We start from the raw sequence: 20,202 nt of genomic DNA on the forward strand, positions 1-20,202 counted from the left end.
ATTAAGGACAGTGTAAGAGGAAAAAGCACTGAACTATGAAGAACTTGTAATCCTTAATTGATGGAGAGAAGAAGAAAAAAAACTAGGAAATTGAATAGGTGCAGCTAGAGCACCAGTAGGAAAATTGATCCAGTGCTATTTTATAGAAGCCAGTAGAAAGATGTCCATGAAGGATCAACTGAATTGGAAGGTTGCTTGCAAAATCAACAAGAATGAGGACTGCAGAGCTGGCATTGGAGTGTGCAGCTTTGGTTGGAATAGTCAAGTAGTGAGTACACAGTGAGGATATGGGAGTAGCAAGTGTACACAACTTTTGTTAAAGAAGTTTTAAGGGGGAAGAGAGGTTCTGAAAAGTTATGAGGTGATGAGGGGTTCTGGAAGATTTGATTGCATGGTAGAGCCTTAAGAGCATAGGATTCAAAGCATAAGGGGAGAAGATTAGTCTGGGAAGAAGGGATGCCACGTTTCCTGGATAGGAGGAAAGATGGGTGAGAATATGAGCGTGGTGAGAGAGGATGGAAGATAGGGTGGCTTATGGTTTATGGATGAAGACATTATTTTCCCCCACGAAATGACAGAAGAGGTTATCCCTGAAAGAGATAAGAGCAAGGAAATGCAGGGGCTAGAGTGGAGGGATAAAAGGTTCAAACAGGTGTTGCAGAAAATGGAAGAAGGAGCTGTATAGAGAAAATTTCTGGACGCTAATGAAGACTTAGTGAAGTTTGTATCATTAAAAACTTAGGGTCACTTAACTCATTGTGTGAATGTGCCCTCGCCCCCCGTTTTAGTGGGGCCCTGTTAGCCAGAACCTACACAGAATGCAGACTCTTGGACAGGAAAATTAGAATTATCCTCTGACAAGATGTGTGAACAGGTAGAGAAGGAAGAATTTAGGGTTTTGTCTGGAAATGATGGACTGTGAAATTTAAAATGTTTAGGAACTGGACAAGGCTGGTGGATAGAAAGAGAAGAGAGGTCAGTATACGGAGAGTCTTATTAAATAAAAGTCTGGAATCGGGTTATTGGAACAGGTTGAATAGTTGATAGGTTGTGACTGAGAAGTGGATTATCTGATTTTTTTGTTTTGTTTTTGTTACAAATAGTTTATTGTCAAGTTGGTTTCCATATAACACCCAGTGCTCATCCCTACAAGTGCCATCCTCCATGCCTATCTCCCCCCCCCCCATCAGTCCTCAGCATTCAAGAGTCTCTCATGGTTTGCCTCTTTCTCCCTCCCCCACTATTTACCCCCTTCTTCTTCCCCGGGGTCCTCCATTAAGTTCCTCCTAGTCGTCCTATACGTGCAAACGTATGGTATTTGTCCTTCTTTGACTGACTTATTTCGCTCAGCATAACACCCTCAGTTCCCATCCATGTTGCCACACATGGCCAGATTTCATTCTTTCTCATTGCCATATAGTATTCCATCATATAGATAAATCACATCTTCTTGATCCATTCGTCCATTGATGGACACTTAGGCTCTTTCCATGTTTTGGCTATTGTTGAGAGTCTGCTATGAACATTGGGGTACATGTGCCCCTATGCATCAGCACTCCTGTATCCCTTGGGTAAATTCCTAGCAGTGCTATTGCTGGGTCATAGGGGAGTTCTTTTGTTAATTTTTTGAGGAACCTCCACACTGTTTTCCAGAGGGGCTGCACCAGTTTACATTCCCACCTACAGTGTAGGAGGGTGCCGTTTTCTCCACATCCTTGCCAGCGTCTAGAGTTCTCTGATTTGCTCATTTTAGCCACTCTGACTGGCATGAGGTGGTATCAGTGTGGTTTTGATTTGTATTTCCCTGATGAGGAGGGATGCTGAGCATCATTTCATGTGTCTGTTGGCCATCTGGATGTCCTCTTCGGGGAAGTGTCTATTCATATCTTCTGCCCATTTCTTCACTGGGTTGTTTATTTTTCGGGTGTGGAGTTTGGTAAGTTCCTTATAGATTTTGGATATTAAGTGGGTTATCTGATTTTAATATTTAAGATGTGAAGCCTTCTAGTACATGACAAGTTTCTGGATGAAACTGAGAACTGGTGGTTTAACTGGAATGTAGAAGATTTCTCTTTGGGAGAAGGTTAAAGAACTGTGAGGTCAGGGGATTGGGATTTGGTGGAATTTAGGAAGGTAGCAAGACTGGCATGAGGGATATGTTATAAATCCTGTGTAAAGCCCTTAAATGAAGAATAAGGTAGTTAAATGATGGGTTTGGGGAAGATTAGAGGATAACTAGCTAGGTGACAGAAGCCTCAAAAGAACGGGCTTTTATAAGAAGGTGGAGTAGGAATAGTTTTATAAACAGGCTCTGGAGAGTCAGCAAACCAGTGACCCCAGAACATCCTACTCTCATACTGCAAGGGGCTGCAGCGTGAGAGGCATGTGTAGTCATGGTTCATCTAGGGCCCAGGAGTCGTAGAGGGAATGAAACCCCAGGTATATGTGAGTGTGCTGATCACTGAGGCCTGTGTGGTTTAGACTTAAGGGTTTGGGTGGTGATGGCAGTTGGTTGTTGGATTTTGAGAAGTACAGATACATTTTGAGTATTAAAGAGTTTGGAAGAAGGTAGATGACAAGATGTGTTTACATTTTGGATCATGACCCAGAGAGACAGATGAGAAGCATGGTGGTTTTAGAACCAAATTTTCCAATAGCAGTGTTCACACCTTTGTTTATTCACTCATCATCTGAAAAGTGTTTGAAAACTGTCCCCGCTTCATATATCCCCTGTATATTTTTTAAGTTTGAGTTTTGATTTATCAGTCAAGATCCCAGCTGGAAACAGGTGGCATGCCCCAGTGAGGCTAATACCAAGAAAGTATGTTTGTTTGTTTGTTTAACGTTTTTTGTTTTTTTATTTCTTTTTTTTTTTATACTTTTATTTATTTCTAGGAGAGAGAGAGAAGAGAGAGAGAGAGTGTGAGCAGGGGAGGGTCAGAGAGAGAGGGAGTCACAGACTCCGAAACAGGCTCCAGGCTCTGAGCTGGCAGTCAGCACAGAGCCTGACGCGGGGCTCGAACCCACGAACCGCGAGATCATGACCTAAGCGAAAGTCGGACGCTTAACCGACTAAGCCACCCAGGCGCCCCGATTGTTTTTTTTTATTTCTGAGAGAGAGACACACACACACACAGCGTGAGAAGGGGAAGGTCAGAGAGAGAGGGAGACACAGAATCCGAAACACGCTCCAGGCTCTGAGCTAGCTGTCAACAAAGAGCCTGACACAGGGCTCGAACCCATGAAGTGTGAGGTCATGACCTGAGCCAAAGTCGGCCACCCAACCTTCTGAGCCAACCAGGCGCCCCAAGAAAGTATATTTATAAAGGGGCTGTTTACAGAGGTGGGGAAAATATTAAGGGAATCACAAGGGATGATGCCATGGTTTGGCTGCAGGGAAGCTATTATCACCCATTTTCACAGGGACAGGGGATTATCTGAGCCATATAGAGGAATCCACCTTCAGAGAAGCAGTATCCTTTTGTTGAGGAGCCTCATAAGGAAAGTGCTGGAGGGAGTAACATACATAAACCTAAATTTCCTCCATTTGTCCTGCTGGGGGTCCTTATGGGTAAAACCCAGTGGAAGAAGTAAGGAAACTTTGATTCAGGTCAGCCTTCTGGGGCTGAGATCAGAATGGAGAGTGGGTCTGGAAGGACAAGTGGAATATGCCTAGTGTAGTATTTTAAAAACAAACAAACCATAAAATTCTTTGAAAATGTATGTAAGTATGTACTTATTATCAAGATATATATTTCTATTATCTCAAAAGTTCCTTCATGATCCTTTTTGGTCATTCCCTTGTCTCACGTTTAGCCTCTGGCATCCACTGATCTGTTTTCTGTCCCTGTAGTCTTTATCGTTTATCTTCTGCAGAATGTAGCCTAATCAGTCTGGTTTCTTTCATTCAGCATAATGCTTTTAGTAGTAGTCCATGTAACAGTAGTTCATTCCTTTTTAATTGCTGAGTAGTATTTCATTTAGTTGACAGACATTGGATTGTTTTCAGTTTTGAGCAATTATGAATGAAGCTGCCATAAACATTCACATTTAGATTTTTGTTAGACGTATGTCCTCGTTTCTCTTGGGTAAGTACCTAGGTGTGGGACTGTTGATTATGAAAATAGTGATCTTAAACTTAAATGCTTGCAAAAGATATAATTTCCTGTAAAAACATATAATTTCCTATGAATATTGATGTTTTAAGATAAAACATTCAATTTAATACCCATGATTTTTTCACCTTTTTATTATAAAAACGCAGATACAGAAAACCCTACAATATAATGTATAGATGTATATGTTCAGTTTAATGAATTATTTATAAGAGCAACACCCTTATAACCACCACCCACATTAAGAAATAGAATTTTGGCAACCACTCTAGACTCTTCTATCTGTCCCTTCCTTCACCCCCAGAATGACTGCTCTCCTGTCTTTTGTCATAATCACCTTCGTACTTAGAAATGCTGTAATTATTTGCTGTTCGCTTTCAGATATTAAAGAAAATAAATAACAAATTCTTTCACAACCAGAAGATTTACAGTGCCTCTTTATCTTTTTGAAATTGTATTTTTATTTTCTTTATTTTTTTTCTTTAACTTTATTTTAAGAAAGCCTCCATGTGGCAGGGGCTGGTGAGGGGAGCAGAGAGAGAGAAAATCAGCATAGAGCCTGACATGGGGCTCGACCCCATGAACCCTGATATCATGACCTGAGCTGAAATCAAGAGTTGGATGCTTGTATTTCTATTCCACTTCCCCTTCAGAATTTTATCCTATTGCACGTATTTGTTTAGTCTTTTAATAATTTATCCTTTTCATTATTCTTTGTACAGGAATGTGTATATATATTTAAATTTAAACTTCTAAGAATTTTTTGTGGTTATAATGCTCTAAGAATTTAAGAATTCTTCTAGATTATTACGAGCACAATTATTAGTACATGGTTGGTCAGCTATGAATGCCATACACTTTAAAGGCAAAATTGATTGGAATTTTGGACTTGGAAACACATCTTAATGATGGGTAGGGCTTTTTCCAGTTAGTTCATGTGTATGAATGTCATTGCTAGGATAATACAAAGCTTTGGTATCAATCTTTTCTTGTTCTTAATACATGTAAATATTGAGAAACCATAGTGACAAAAGTAAGGGGAAGCGTTGTTAGCACAGTTTCTGTTTGAAAGCAGTAATTGGAAACTGCCTGACATGCAAAGGATGTTACCCATACATTAGAGTTACTCACATAGTAAGCACAGAAGCCAGTAATCTATCATATTATTTTTTATAGGTTATGCCAGAATAGTAGCAATATATCACAGTAAGATTAGGAATGGGTGAGCAATATGCCATTATTTATAATGTGGGAGAATGATTAAATCCCAGGTGGGTTGGCACATCAGTTTTTGGAGCAGAGTACGTGTGGAATTGAGGATGTAGTAATGAATTTTCCTTTTTTTTTTTTTTTTTAATTTTAATTTTTGAGAGAGAGAGAGAGTGTGTGTGCGCGTGCGTGTGCATGCAAGCAGGAAGGGTGGGAAACTGGCAGAGGGGGACAGAGGATCTGAAGAAGATTTGCACTGTCAGCAGAGAGCCGGATATGGGGCTTGAACCCATGAGTATCAAGATCATGACCTGAGCTGAAGTTGGATGCTTAACCAACTGAGCTACCCGGACACCCAGGTGCATTTATCCGTCGATGGACATTTGGGCTCTTTCCATACTTTGGCTATTGTCAATAGCGTTGCTATAAACATTGGGGTGCATGTGCCCCTTCAAAACGGCACACCTGCATTCCTTGGATAAATACCTAGTAATGCAGTTGTTGGGTCATAGGGTAGTTATATTTTTAATTTCTTGAGGAATCTATACTGTTTTCCAGAGTGGATGCACCAGTTTGCATTCCCATCAGCAGTGCAAAAGAGATCTTTCACTGTATCCTTGCCAGCATCTATTGTTGCTTGAGTTGTTTATTTTAGCCATTCTGACTGGTGTGAGGTGGTATCTCATTGTGGTTTTAAATTGTATTTCCCTGATGATGAGTGATGTTGAGCATTTTTTCATGTGTGTGTTAGCCATGTCTTCTTTGGAGAAGTGTTTATTCATGTCTTTTGCCCATTTCTTCACAGAATTATTAGTCTTTTGGATGTTGAGTTTGATGAGTTCTTTATAGATTTTGGATACTAGCCCTTTATTTGATATGTCATTTGCAAATACCTTCTCCCATTCTGTTGGTTGCCTTTTGGTTTTGCTGATTGTTTCCTTTGCTGTGCAGAAGTGTTTTATTTTGATGAGGTCCCGATAGTTCATTTTTGCTTTTGTTTCCCTTGCCAGAATATAAGGATGTTTTAAATTACCAGTTAAAGTGCCTTTTTTTTTTTTTTTTAAAGTAGCTTTTACCATTCAAATCTTTGAGTAAAATGGATCCACTGGTTTTGCTTTGGCTTTTTAGATGCCTCTGATAAATAGCCACATATTCCTGTTGACTGACAGTGGGAAAAAAACCATTCCCTTCCATAGATGCAAATGCTGTTGACAGTTTCTTATATAGCTTTTCATAATCTTCAATATGCATAGCATATAAATCAGTGTGTTCTTAAACATGCAGGCACACATAAATGGGAGCATGACTCATGTATATAAATACATGTATACGTATTATACATATATATACACAGCGTGTATAGAGTGTGTGTGTATATATATGTATGTATAGTGTATTGTATCTTACAAAAAACATATATGTGTAAATCTCTCAGACATACACTTATTTATAAATCTACTTGTTCTTTTGTAGCAGTTCCATGTTTTCCGTTATGAGTGTACCATACTTTAAAATTAGTCTGTAAGGAATATTTTGACTATTTCTGGTTCTTTGCTCTTTATAAATAATTGCTATTTTGAAGATCTCCCTACTCGTGTTATTGAGCATAATGTCTCAGTATAGTGGTAGAAGATGTTGTATACATTAAAAAAAAATTTTTTTAATGTTTATTTTTGAGAGAGTGGTGAGGGTCAGAGAGAGAGGGAGACAGAATCTGAAGCAGGCTCTGCACTGTCAGCGCAAAGCCTGATGTGAGGCATGAATTGTGCTGAAGTCAGACATTCAACTGACTGAGCCCCCCAGGCACCCCAGGGTGTATGCATTTAAATTTTCAGTTGATGTTGCCAAATTTCTAAGTAGATGTGCGGTGGTTCTGCTCCACCCCGCCCCCAGTCCTCCTGTCAAAGTTTGTCCTTTGCCTAGCTGAAAGAATGCTGTCTATTCAGGGGGTTTAATTTTTTTTCATTTTAGAATACATACATCTTTTTAAAAATTTCAAATTAAAAAAATTTTATTTGTGCATGGTAATGGTTGAAAGATTCCCAGCCGTTTTCCTCAATCATCCCAGTTCTCCCTGGAGTGACCATTTATTTTTTGTTTCAGCCTTTCTGACATATACTGTGCACATAGAATCAATAAAAGTAGTTATAGGTGTGTGTATTTAAATCCACAAATGTTAACATGTCATTTTGTCCCTTGCTCTTTCTCTTAATATGTTTTGGGGATAATTCTAAGATTATTTATTAGAGAAAGAATACACGCCCATACAGGGGCTAGACAAAGAAGGAGAAAGAGAGAATCTCAAGCAGGCTCCATACTGTTAGTGCAGAGCTCGACGCAGGGCTTGAACAGGCAAACTACGAGACCGTGACCTGAGTGGAAACTGAGTCGGATGCTTAATGAACTGAGCCACCCAGGCCCCCTTTTTTATTTAAAATACTGCTGCATGGTTATGTCCATTTCTGTATGTGGTATAAATTCCTTAAAAGGTTTCTTGTTGATGTGAGACTTTTGGGTTGCTTCCAGTACTTTTGTTTTCCTTTTAAGTTGATTTATTTTTCAAATACCACTTAATAACTGTGTGACTGTCAGACAGTAACTTATGTCTATTACCCTTCATCTGCAGAATGAGATGCAGGTTCACGTTTCCTTATCTGAAACCTTTGGGGCCAGATTTGTCTTGGAATTCGGGACTAATTTGGAATATAGAAAGTGTGGGGTACATTAATACCCCATCAGAGTCTGAGGCAGCATTCTAATCAGTGTTTGTTCAGAAAAAGAAAATACATTCCTAAGTAGGACAAATACTGTAAATAGCCTCACTTAGGTGAGGTCAGGTTTTGTTTCAGAATGTGTTATGAAAAAATTTAGTTTTCAGAGCTTTTTGGGTGTTGAAATTGCGATAAGGGCTTATGAACTTTTAATAGTACCTACCTCAAAAGGTTGCTATGAAATCAAATGAATTAAGGTGTGGAAAGTATGTGGAAAGTACCAGGCACATACTGAGGGCTAAGTAAGTATAAGTATAGTTCAGACTGGTTTTATTTTGTTTTTTTTTCCCCCCTCAGCTTTATTGAGTTATAATGAACATATAACACTGTGTACCTTTTTAGTTTTTGATTTTTAAAAATTGGTAATTTTTAAAAGATTTTATTTTTAAGTAATACATACATCCAATGTGGGGCTTGAACTCAACAACCCTGAGATTAAGAGCTGCATGCTCCACTGACTGAGCCAGCCAGGCACCCCTGTACTTTGATTTTTTTTTTTGTACTTTTATTTATTTTTAAATATTTATTTATTTTTAGGAGAGTGCAGGCAAGGTAGAATCAGAGATGAAATAAAGTATTCTTTCATAAGTTATTTGTTTCTGTTTCTTTTTGTATAAAATGTTTCTTTGTCTCTAGTGCTTTTTTTGCTGGGATGTTGGACTTCCTGATGTGTACAAATTTATTATTTTTTTCATTAAAAAATTTTATTAAATTTATTTTGAGAGAGGGCACGTGAGGGGGGTAAAGGCAGAGAGGGGGGGAAGAGAGGTAATCCCAAGCAGGCTCTGCATTGTCAGTGCAGAGCCAATGTGGGGCTTGAACTAATGAATGAACCAAGGTCATGTTTTTTAAATGTTTGTATTTATTTCTGAGACAGAGGGGGAGAGAGAGAGAGAGAGAGAGAGACAGCGTGAGCAGGGGAGGGTCAGAGAGAGAGAGGGAGACACAGAATCCGAAGCAGGCTCCAGGCTCTGAGCTAGCTGTCAGCAGAGAGCCCGACACGGGGCTTGAGCCCATGAATGGTGAGATCATAACCTGAGCCAAAGTCGGACGCTTAACCGACTGAGCCACCCTGGTGCCCCCCAAGGTCATGAATCATGACCTGAGCTGAAATCAAGAGTCGGACACTTAACCAACTGAGAGCCACCCAGGCACCCCAAGAATTTTTAGTATATAAGGAAATTAGCTTTTTGCATTTCCCTAATGAAGAGCATTTTTCATGTGCTTATTTGATGTCAGTATAGTTTCTGTGCTGATATCTGTTCACATTTTTTTTTTGCTCATTTTTAATTAGTTTATTTTCTCATTGAACTTTAAGAGTTCTTTATATATTTGTATAAAGGTCTTTTATAAAGTATATATATTATTTTATTTTATTTTATTTTTTTACAAATAGTTTATTGTCAAATTAGTTTCCACATAACACTCAGTGCTCATCCCCACAAGTGTCCTCCTCCATGCCCATCCCCCCCTCCCCCCCACATCCATCAGTCCTCAGTTTTTGTCAGCATTCAAGAGTCTCTCATGGTTTGCCTCTCTCCCTATTTATAAATTATATTTATTGCAGACATTTTCTCTGAGTCTGTGGCTTGTCTTTGCATTCTCTTAACAGTGTCTTTTTCAGAGCAGAATTAACTAATTTTAATCAAGTCCCTTTTTGTAAACACTTCTTTTATGACAAGGTTGTACACTCTCATCCCTAGGCGTTCCCTTTGTTGGACAGTTCTAATTGATCTTTAGTATTTTTGCTCATCAGTCCTTATAGTTTCAGTGAATTGAATGATTTCTGCATATAGAATATGCTTGTTTCCTCTTCTCATGACCACCACTCCAATCTTTAAAACTAGCTTGCATGTAATGGAGGTACCCCTTATGGCCCAAATTAACTTTATTTTTTTAAAAGTTTATTTATTATTGAGAGACAGCATGAGCATGGGAGGGGCAGAGAGAAAGGAGACACAGAACTGGAAGCAGGTTCCAAACTGTCAGCACAGAGCCTGATGCGGGGCTCGAACCCACGAACCGTGAGAACACGACCTCAGCCTAAGTCGACCGCTTAACTGACTGAGCCACCCAGGCGCCCCCCAAATTAACTTTTCTAGTTACCTTACCTGTATTTAGTCAGTAATCATCTCCAAAGCTCCTTTATCTGTACAGTCGTCTTAGTCAAAAGTCAAAATCTTTGTTTAAATTTAACCTTCAGCGAATCATATGATACGTATTTGTCCAAAACATTAGATGTTTAACTTCATCTGGATTTTTTCTGTTAATGTGGATTACGATGGTTTATCTGCTTCAGTATTTCAATTTTAAGCTGCTACCAAAGGTAGTATAATGTAATAGAACTCAGGGTGGATCTTTTTATGGGGTCTTTTGGCCATTTGTTTAATTGGTAACTGTGTCATTAACCTCGCTGGCCCAATTTTCCATATCTGTGTGATGGATTTGATGAAAGTGAAAGAAAATATATTCATTTTCTTATAAGGATGAGGGAAGTATATATGTTGTTATTAGTATGTATATACATACTAGCATATAGTTACACAGATGTGTATATCTGTGTATGTGTGTATGTATCTAGCTTCCTTAAGCATTAATTCATGGTCAGTCTTGTTTCATTTTTATTCTTATCTATTTTTTTTTAAATGTTTATTTTCGAGAGACAGACAGTGCCATTGGGGGAGGGGCAGAGAGAGAGGGAGACCCAGAAACTGAAGCAGGTTCCAGCTTCAGCAGAGCCTGATGAGGGCCTCAAACTTGTGAACCTCGAGACCATGACTTGAGCCAAAGTTGGATGCTTAACCACTGAGCCACCCAAGCATTCCTATCTACTCCTTTTTAATGGATTATTTTGAAGCAAATTCCAGACATTGTATTTCATACATAAGTAGAATTCTTTAAAAGATAAAGGGTCCAAAAAAAGTAATTGCAGTACAATTGTTACTGTTTAAGGTACTTAATATGTACCTTTGGCAGTTTTTATTCTTTTAAGTATATGAACAGACTATTCTCAGACTGTAGGCAATTCAAGAGATTGGGGCACCTGGGTGGCTTAGTCGGTTAAGCGGCCGACTTTCGCTTAGGTCATGATCTCGCGGTTCGTGGGTTCGAGCCCCGCGTCGGGCTCTGTGCTGTCAGCTCAGAGCCTGGAGCCTGCTTCAGTCTGTGTCTCCCTCTCTCTCTGACCCTCCCCTGCTCACGCTGTCTCTCTCTCTCTCCTAGAAATAAATAAAACATTAAAAACAAATTAAAAAAAAAAAAAAGATAGAAAGGGCTTTTCCCTTGTCCCATCCTTAAGGACCTTATCTCTACATAACAGAGATCTGCCTCATTCTTTTTTAATAGCTACATAGTATTTAGATATGTGGCTGTATGATACTTTGAGTAGTTCATTATTGATAGTTGTATTGTGTATGAAGGCAAACACCAGGAAACAAAGTTGTAGTGAGTTTCCTTGTTACTTATGTTTATTTCATACTCCTTGTAAATGCTTGTAAATAAAACTGCTTGCTTCAAGGGTATGTTTGTTTCTTTGACATGTACGTTTTTGAAAACATTTATTTATTTTGAGAGAGAGCTTTTGTGCACCAGCTGGAGAAAGGGAGAGAGAATCCCATGCAGGTTCTGTGTTATCAGCACAGAGCCTGATGCAGGGTTTGATCTCACAAACCCTGAGATCATGACCTGAGCTGAAATTAAGATTCAGAGGGTTAACTGACTGAGCCACCCAGGTGCCCTGGAAATGTAGTTTTGTCTTTACTGCTCTGTAGAATTTCTTTGTATGAGCAGACTGCTGTATTGACTGTCCTGTTAATGAATATTTAGATTTCATTGTTTTGGAATGATGTTGCTATGGGCATTCTTTGTTATGTTGAACCATGTGGAATTGCTAATATTTGATTATTTTTAAAACGGAGGTTTTATATGGTTCAGCTTAGTACAACTTTTGGTATATGTTTGCATGGGTATCTATTTGGTAAGTACTTAGAAATGAAATTGTTGTGTCATAAGTTTAGTTTTCATAGATAATGCCGAAGTTCAGTTTCCTTTACCACCAGTTGAAGTTGCTTTACCGTCTCCACAGTACTTGATATTGTGAATTTTAGTTCTGTTGGTGGTTGTGTCATGGTATCTCATTATGGTTTTAATTTGCACCTTCCTAATTGAATTAGGCATCTTTTAATATATTTTATGTTTGTTGAACATCCTTTCTTGAGTGAGTCATCAAGTCTCGATCATTTTTTTATTAGACATATTTTAATTAGTGAGTTATGTGCATTCTTTATATAGTCTCAATACCCTCCACTCTAGTTTGTCTGGTAGTTCTTAAATAGTATTGTTTTATGGACAGATTTAATTTTGGTGAAATTAAATTTCTTTCTTTTCCTTTATGGTTAGTGTTTTTTGTATCTGGTTTAAAAAAACTTACCTCTTCTGAGGTCCTAAAGATACACTCCTGTAGTCTATAAACTTTGCATTTATCCCCCATTGTAGGTCTCTAATGCATCTGGATATGTAAGAACTCTTGTTAAATGAAGGAAATTTACCTCTTCTTTGGTAATACTAGTTGCAATTAATGTTTTTCACATTTTGTTTCCTTTAACCTTATTTAACATGCTGAAATTTTAGATTTTATGTAAGTTAATATGGATTATGGGCTTTATATCTGAGAAAGAATTTCTCCATTCCAGTGTAAAGTATTTTAAAAAAATTCTCTTTTATAATATGTGTATAGTTTCATTTTCCATAATCAAGTTTTTGATTAATCTAGAATATATTTAATATTTGATTTATTATCAAATATTATCAAATATCAAATATAAATAATTTATTTCCTTCAGATATTCCAGTACCTTTATTGAATAATCCATCTTTCCCATAGAGATTTGAAATTCCACAGTCAGTATACACTGATGTTGTGCATATATTTTGCTCCTTCTCTTTCTCGTTTGTATTTTTAATTTTTTAAAAATGTATTTTTATTTATTTTTGAGAGAGAGAGACAGACAGTGTGAGCAGGGGAGGGTCAGAGAGAGAGAGGGAGATACAGAATCTGAAGCAGGCTCCCGGCTCTGAGCTAGCTGTCAGCACAGAGCCTGACACGGGGCTCGAACCCACGAACTGTGAGATCATGACCTGAGCCGAAGCCGGACTCCCAACCAACTGAGCCACCCAGGCATCCCTCTTTCTCTTTTAAACCACTGAAAATATATTTTAGTTTGAAAATTTGCTGAAACTATGTGTACTCTCTCTGAGAAATATGTGCAAATATTCATACAGTTTCACAAAATGTGAAGAAACTGTGAAACCCATTCATAAATCTCTGATCAAACTTAACCGTCTCAATTTTTTAAATACTTCAAAGAGTATTCTTCACTCACAGAATACTTGTTATCCCACCTATCTATTTTTCTTTATAAAACTATGTAGGGGCACGTGGGTGGCTCAGTTGGTTAAGTGTCTGACTTCGGCTTGGGTCATGATCTTGCAGTTTGTGAGTTTGAGCCCCGTGTCCGGCTCTGTGCTGACAGCTCTGAGTCTGTAGCCTGCTTTGGATCCTGTGTTTCTCTCTCTGTTCCTCCCCCGCTTTCACTCTTCTCTCTGTCTCTGTCTCTCAAAAATAAGTAAAGATTAAAAAAAAATTTTTTTTGAATAATTGAACTCAATACTTCTATTATTGTAAGGACTGATATGTTTGTGTTTTTATTGTTAAGGGAATTATCCATTTCCTTTCAAAATAAGAATCTTTAAGGGAATAGTGGGCATTTAATTAATCTTTTATGTGCCATTGCTTTCCATGTTTTAGATAAGCAGCATGAGGCCTAGAGAGATAATAAGGCTTGCCAAACTTATACACATCTAGGTATTGGCTTAGTTATGTGGTTTAACCCCATGCTTGTCATGTGTTTTTTTCATTAAGATAAATTCCCTCCTTTATATATTACCTAACATACAAAAGATTGAGTAACTAATGTTGCTAAAATCTAGTGATGTTGGGGCTCCTGGATGGCTCAGTAAGAAGAAGAGTGTACTACTTAAAAAAAAAAAAAAAAAAGAAGAGCATACTGCTTTTGATCTCAGGTTTGTGAGTTCAAGCCCCATGGTGGGTGTAGAGATTACTTGAAGAAAAAAATTTTAAAAATAAAATCAAGTGATCTTAAAAAACATTAAGTATCTGATAGCAGATGGTGCTGGGCTAAGTTTTAAATTAACAACTTTCTATACATCCAGTCTTCACCCTTAGCTTGAGAAACAGTAGGACTTAGAATGTGGTTTTGGATTCCTTGGATGAAACTGGTAGGCACAGGACACATAAGGGAGTATTGGTGAACTTACAGGTTAGAGCCCACTAAGGAAAGTCTTGCTAAAAGATTATTAAAAATATGTTCTGTATTGTGGCATAGTGGTAATAGTTATGGTAATTTGCATTTATGTGATGTATAACCTGTAAGATGTACTTAAATATATTATCTTTTATCTATTCATCTAGCCCTTCAGAAATATTTTGTTAGTTCATTTTTTGGTGAAGAAATGGCCTGAGCTTAAGGCCTCATTTTACCCTGAAAGTGGCAGAATTGGCACACATTCATTGAACTCCTAAACCTGTGTTAGCTAGGAACATACTTCTGTTTATATAGTCAGTTTAGATTAAAACAGTAAAGTATAGCTTCTCTGGAAGAAAATAACTTATTTTATTTACTGTTTTTAATCACTTGATGTTTTAAGATATCAAACAGAGTTTATGTGACAGAGAAGCTGGGATATTTGAGGGAGGAAAGCAGTTGAAAGTAATTGTCCTGCATTTTAGGATAAGATGGCCTTGCTCTCTTCTGAAGATATAGTTGTAAAGCTTGTTCCAGAGCTAAATGATGAAGGGCTATGGAAGGTGTTTATTTTGTATATAAGAATACTCTTGTGGAGAACTTTTAGTTATAACTTTTAGTAACTTTTAGTTATAACGTTTAATGAGAATATTTTCTGTAGGACTCTTTATTATTCTGTGCTTAAAGTAGATTTATATGATAACCTGACAACAAAGACATATGAAAGATGTCTTATTTATAAGAATAGTAACACAACATGCATTCTCTCTGATTTTTGGAGAAATTAAAGTGAAACTTGAAGTAGTTTTTTTTAGATTGTTTTACTTATTTTCGAGAGAGATGGAGAGACAGAGCACCAGCAAGGGAGGGGCAGAGAGAGAGGGAGACACAGAATCCAAAGCAAGCTCCAGGCTCTGAGCTGTCAGCAGAGAGGGTAATATGGGGCTCAAACTCATGAACTGTGAGATCATGACCTGAGCTGAAATTGGACACTTAGGTTAACCACCTGAGTCACCCAGGAGCCCTGAAGTAGTAGTTTTCTTTTTCTTTTTAATTCAATATATTTTATTTGTTTTAATGTTTATTTATTTTTGAGAGGGGGAGGGGCAGAGAGAGAGAGGGAGACAGTGGCTCTGAAACAGGTTCTGTGCTGTTAGTACAGAGCCTGATGTGGGGCTTGAACTTATAAACTGTGAGATCATGACCTGAGCCGAAGTTGTATGCTTAACTGACTGAGCCACACAGGTGCCTCCTGAAATGGTAGTTTTTACAGATAGGGATACTGACATTTATTGTTCATGTAAATGCTATTCTTTGTTTTTTAGTCAGAAAACAGACACAGCCTACATAAAATTTGTGGCATTAAAATGGTAGAATGCTATGCAATTACAAAAGCAATGTGATAGTACATTTAATGACATCTCACAGACCTTTGTGTGGCTAAGCATACTAAGCACTCCCATAATGTATTCATTAGGAAGTAATTCCTTCAGGAAGGCTATAAAGTAGTCTAGGTCACTGACTTCTCTTCTGACCAGATGAGGAAATTGAAGCTCTTAGGAAAACTCCTGAAGTTAGGGGTCTTGCCTGAGCTCTGAAGAGCTTATCTAACCAGGACAACATTAAGTCTCCAGGCTCAGCTACGACTACTCTTTCTACTTGTTAGTAAAAGTAAAAGCCTTGATGGTATTTCTTCTGGTTTGGTTTAGATTTTGCTTTGCTTCTGTTCCATTTAAGATATCAGATGTCAGAGTCAGCTTTTAATTTTCAGCTTTTCAGTATCTTAGGCTTAGTGATTGGTACTTCTGAGATTATGAAAAACTATAATTCCTTGCTTTCTGCTGGGAAGTATCTAAGAATAAAACAGATATTAGGTCCCTTCTAAAGGTAAGTAAACATTAACCTAACAAGTTAAATTATATTTAAACCCATTGGGTAGTATTAAGAATTGTGCATCAAATTCATGTAAAATCATCCCTTTGTCTAGATTTGATGGTTTGTTAATTGAGATTTGTAATTGGCTTTTCTTAAATGTAAGTGCACTTTTTAATTATAAACAGGAAGTTTGGCATAAACATTTTGCCATTATTTTTTCTACTGCTAAGTGCTGGGAGAGTTAATCATAATACCAGTTTGAATCATATTTTCATCTCTCGTTTAGAAAGGTTAACAAAAAATGTTTATGATGATAGAAATTAAAGATAGTAAAAATGAATTGCCCAAGTACAAAATGAAGAGTAAGTGTAAGATTTACTGCTTGCTGATATGCATAGATAGCCACTTAGGCACCAGAGCAGCTGTTAAAAAAAGAAAAAAAAAATCTTTGAAGTTATATGGCTTTTAGGATTAGGAGAAAGAATGGAAACAGAACTAGAGAAAGAAACCTGACCCTGAGATGGGTTTCTAGACAGAGCTGGCATATTCTTATGGGCAGCCCTACACCAGAGAAATAAACTGCCAGAATGTTTTCATTTATTGTGTTACACTGTTTAGATTCTACTAAATAAATTATAATTTAAGCATTTAATTTGAAAAACCCATAATAATCTCTAAGAAGGTTTGGCTGAGTCCTTTAATTCTGAATTGATCTAGTTGCTTAATACTGTCAATCTTTTGAATTAAGAGTAACAATTTTAAGGGACTTGAATGACTAGGGAGAGGTCACTAAAAGGCATGAGAGCTCTATTTTAAAAGGTGGAAGGGGAAGTGTCAAATACGTAAACATTCATTAATTTCTTCACTGTCTAATAACCTTATTGCAATTATTTCAGGATTAATTCTGTGCTCTTAGGTAGATATCCTTGTTATTTCTTAACTTTAACATTGATGTCACTTATGTTTTTATCCTTGACTTATTTTTAATTTTTATAGATAAAGTGGAGAATTTTAGTGAAGAATATGAAAAGAATAGTCACCATATTTACAAAAATGCTGAAGACAGTACTAAGAAATCCAATGCAGAAACGACAGTAGCTTCTGGATACAAAGCTGATGAAATCAAGGAAACAAATGATACTTGGAACTCCCAACTTGGAAAAGGGTCAGAATCTCCATCAGAAATATCTCCCATTAAAGGATCTGTAAGAACTGGTTTGTATGAATGGGATAATGATTTTGAAGATATCAGATCAGAAGATTGTATTTTAAGTTTGGATAGTAATCCTCTTTTGGAGATGAAGGATGAGGATTTTAAAAACCGGTTGGAAAATCTGAATGAAGCCATTGAGGAAGACATCGTGCAAAGTGTTCTTAGGCCAAGCAACTGTAGGACGTACTGTAGGGCGAATAAAGCAAAATCCTCACAAGGAGCATCAAATTTTGATAAGCTAATGGACGGCACCAGTCAGGCCTTAGCCAAAGCAAACAGTGAATCAAGTAAAGATGGCCTGAATCAGGCAAAGAAGGGCAGTGGAAGTTCTGGGACCAGTTTTAGAGGGACGGTTGGACGGACTAGAGATTACACTGTTTTACATCCATCTTGCTTGTCAGTTTGTAATGTTACCATTCAGGATACTATGGAACGTAGCATGGATGAGTTCACTGCATCAACCCCTGCAGATTTGGGAGAAGCTGGCCGTCTAAGAAAAAAGGCAGATATTGCAACTTCTAAGACCACTACTAGATTTCGACCTAGTAATACTAAATCCAAAAAGGATGTTAAACTTGAATTTTTTGGTTTTGAAGATCATGATGAGACAGGAGGTGATGAAGGAGGATCTGGGAGTTCTAATTACAAAATTAAGTATTTTGGCTTTGATGATCTCAGTGAAAGTGAAGATGATGATGAAGATGACTGTCAAGTGGAAAGAAAAACAAGCAAAAAAAGAACTAAAACAGCTTCATCACCCTCCTTGCAGCCTCCTCCTGAAAACAGTGATAGTTCCCAGGACAGTCAGTCTAATACTAATAATGCAGGTAAGACTTAAAAAAATTATTATAAGTAAGTGTGTTTTAAGTTTAAATCAATAGTTACTTAGTTTCTGCCTAGATACTTGATTTTAATGTGTTATGTTTAATTTTAATAAAAGTACTATTTATTTAGAACCACAGATTGTACCTTATCCAGAGGTACAGTGTTTTAATTGTTCATAATCAAGTTCCACGTAAGGATCAATTTATAGATTGGGGTCTTTTCATATATGTGTTTTAATTCTGCCTTTAGCACTTGAGAATTTTAAAATGTGTGTCTGAGTACAGGGATACTAGACATCTTGATGTTTCAACTTTGAAAATCCCCATGCAGTGGGGACTTAAGGGTAGATTTTGGACATTATGATTTATAATGAGGGAAATATTAGAAAATTAAAATTGATCAAAAGCCTTTGTAGTTGGCTCAAAACTAATCAACTAATGTTTAAAACATTCTCAAGAAATCTTAAGTTTAAAGTTAAAAAGAAATGTTAATCTTAAAAATCATCCTCTCGAGTTGATTTAATAAAATTGAAAAGTGCTAGTTAAGTATTTATTCATTCTTAACAGTGAAAATTTGTATCTTAAGATAGTAGGGCCAGTATTGACTAGAGGCTCTCAAGGAGTTGATAGTTTCCACTGTGAGAGACAAACACAAGAAGTAGGTTAGCTTTGCTATAATTAAGTCATTACCTGACAAGGGCTTTGTGAAGTGGATTGATTGTTGAGAGAAGAACAGTAAGCTAAATCCTCTGGGATCCAGAGGCTATATTTATATATATTTAACCAAATACATAGTTCCTCTGTATCGCTTTACTTGCTAAATAACGTTTTTGTCCTCTTAAGTCATACAAGAAGTGTCATTATGGTGAATTAGAATTCTAATAGTATTTTTACATATAGATTGTCTTGTACATTTTAAGCCATACTTGAGACAACCTACTATTTTGCTTTATTTGTCCTAGTTTTGTTAGATTAGAGTCACTTTTCAAAACTAGAATTGTATAAGAATAGTCCCTAAGGGCTCACTGTATACTCCTAACTGTAAAAATAAATAAATAAAATAAGGGGATTATCAGAATTCAGCCAGTGTTGTTTTGTATCTCTTCTGGAGAACTGAAGTTTGCAGCAGCTTTGTGAGTCACATGAGATCTGACGGGGCAGACAGCTTTACGGTTGCTTTGTGAGGGGGATGATAAGTAATCATGCACAGAACCTGAGTTCCTGTCTTCCTGTAATTTACGTAGCCCTTTCTGCTAACTTAGATAGCAAGTTATCCTGATCAGCAGTTGAAAAATCTCTGGCTGAAATTTACATTTTGGGGTAATGTAACTTTTTAAGCTTTGAAATGTGAGATCATCAGGCTCCCTTTCAAAAACTTCATATTGATACCAAATAAAATTTAAAAATTAGAGACCATTTGATTGATATATCCAGAGTTTGAATTTGGGTCTTCAACTGATATATGAAATAGCAAACATTTTCAAGGGTTGGGCTACTAAAAATTTTTCTATTTTGCTTTTTTTGTTTAGAATAGAAAAAAATATAACTGGGAATTTATCTAATTATTTGGTTATTTTTGTATGAAGACCCACAAATCATTGCGCTACATTGTACTAGGTCATTTTATATCTTTTGCCAAGGATAGCTGTCTTTTTTTTTTTTTTTAATGTGACTTTTGTAGGTGCAAGCAGACATTCTTTGAAGGCCAGCATGATTCAGTATACTTAAGCTCTAGAGAAATGTTAAAAGGTAGATACTGTGTGTATGTTTGAACTATACCCGCCCAATGTCAGTGTCCATAGATATCCAGCAGTTATTTTAGAAAAGAATTGATTTTGCCACTTACACAATAAAACTGAAGCACATACATAG

At 37.0% G+C, this 20,202-nt stretch overlaps 1 protein-coding gene across 3 annotated transcripts in view; it reads left to right on the plus strand.

The window, feature by feature from the left end:
- The window catches only part of WAPL (WAPL cohesin release factor), an 88,649-nt gene that overhangs the window by 11,550 nt on the left and 56,897 nt on the right, over nucleotides 1-20,202 (plus strand). For all 3 annotated transcript variants that reach the window (XM_039233698.1, XM_039233699.1, XM_039233700.1), the window contains exon 3: nucleotides 17,290-18,333. In XM_039233698.1, coding sequence (XP_039089629.1) covers nucleotides 17,290-18,333 — 1,044 coding nt within the window. The remainder of the gene's footprint in view (nucleotides 1-17,289; nucleotides 18,334-20,202) is intronic.

This window comes from Hyaena hyaena, unplaced genomic scaffold, assembly GCF_003009895.1.
Source record: "Hyaena hyaena isolate Hyena2069 unplaced genomic scaffold, ASM300989v1 scaffold_78, whole genome shotgun sequence".
Classification (NCBI taxonomy): domain Eukaryota; kingdom Metazoa; phylum Chordata; class Mammalia; order Carnivora; family Hyaenidae; genus Hyaena; species Hyaena hyaena.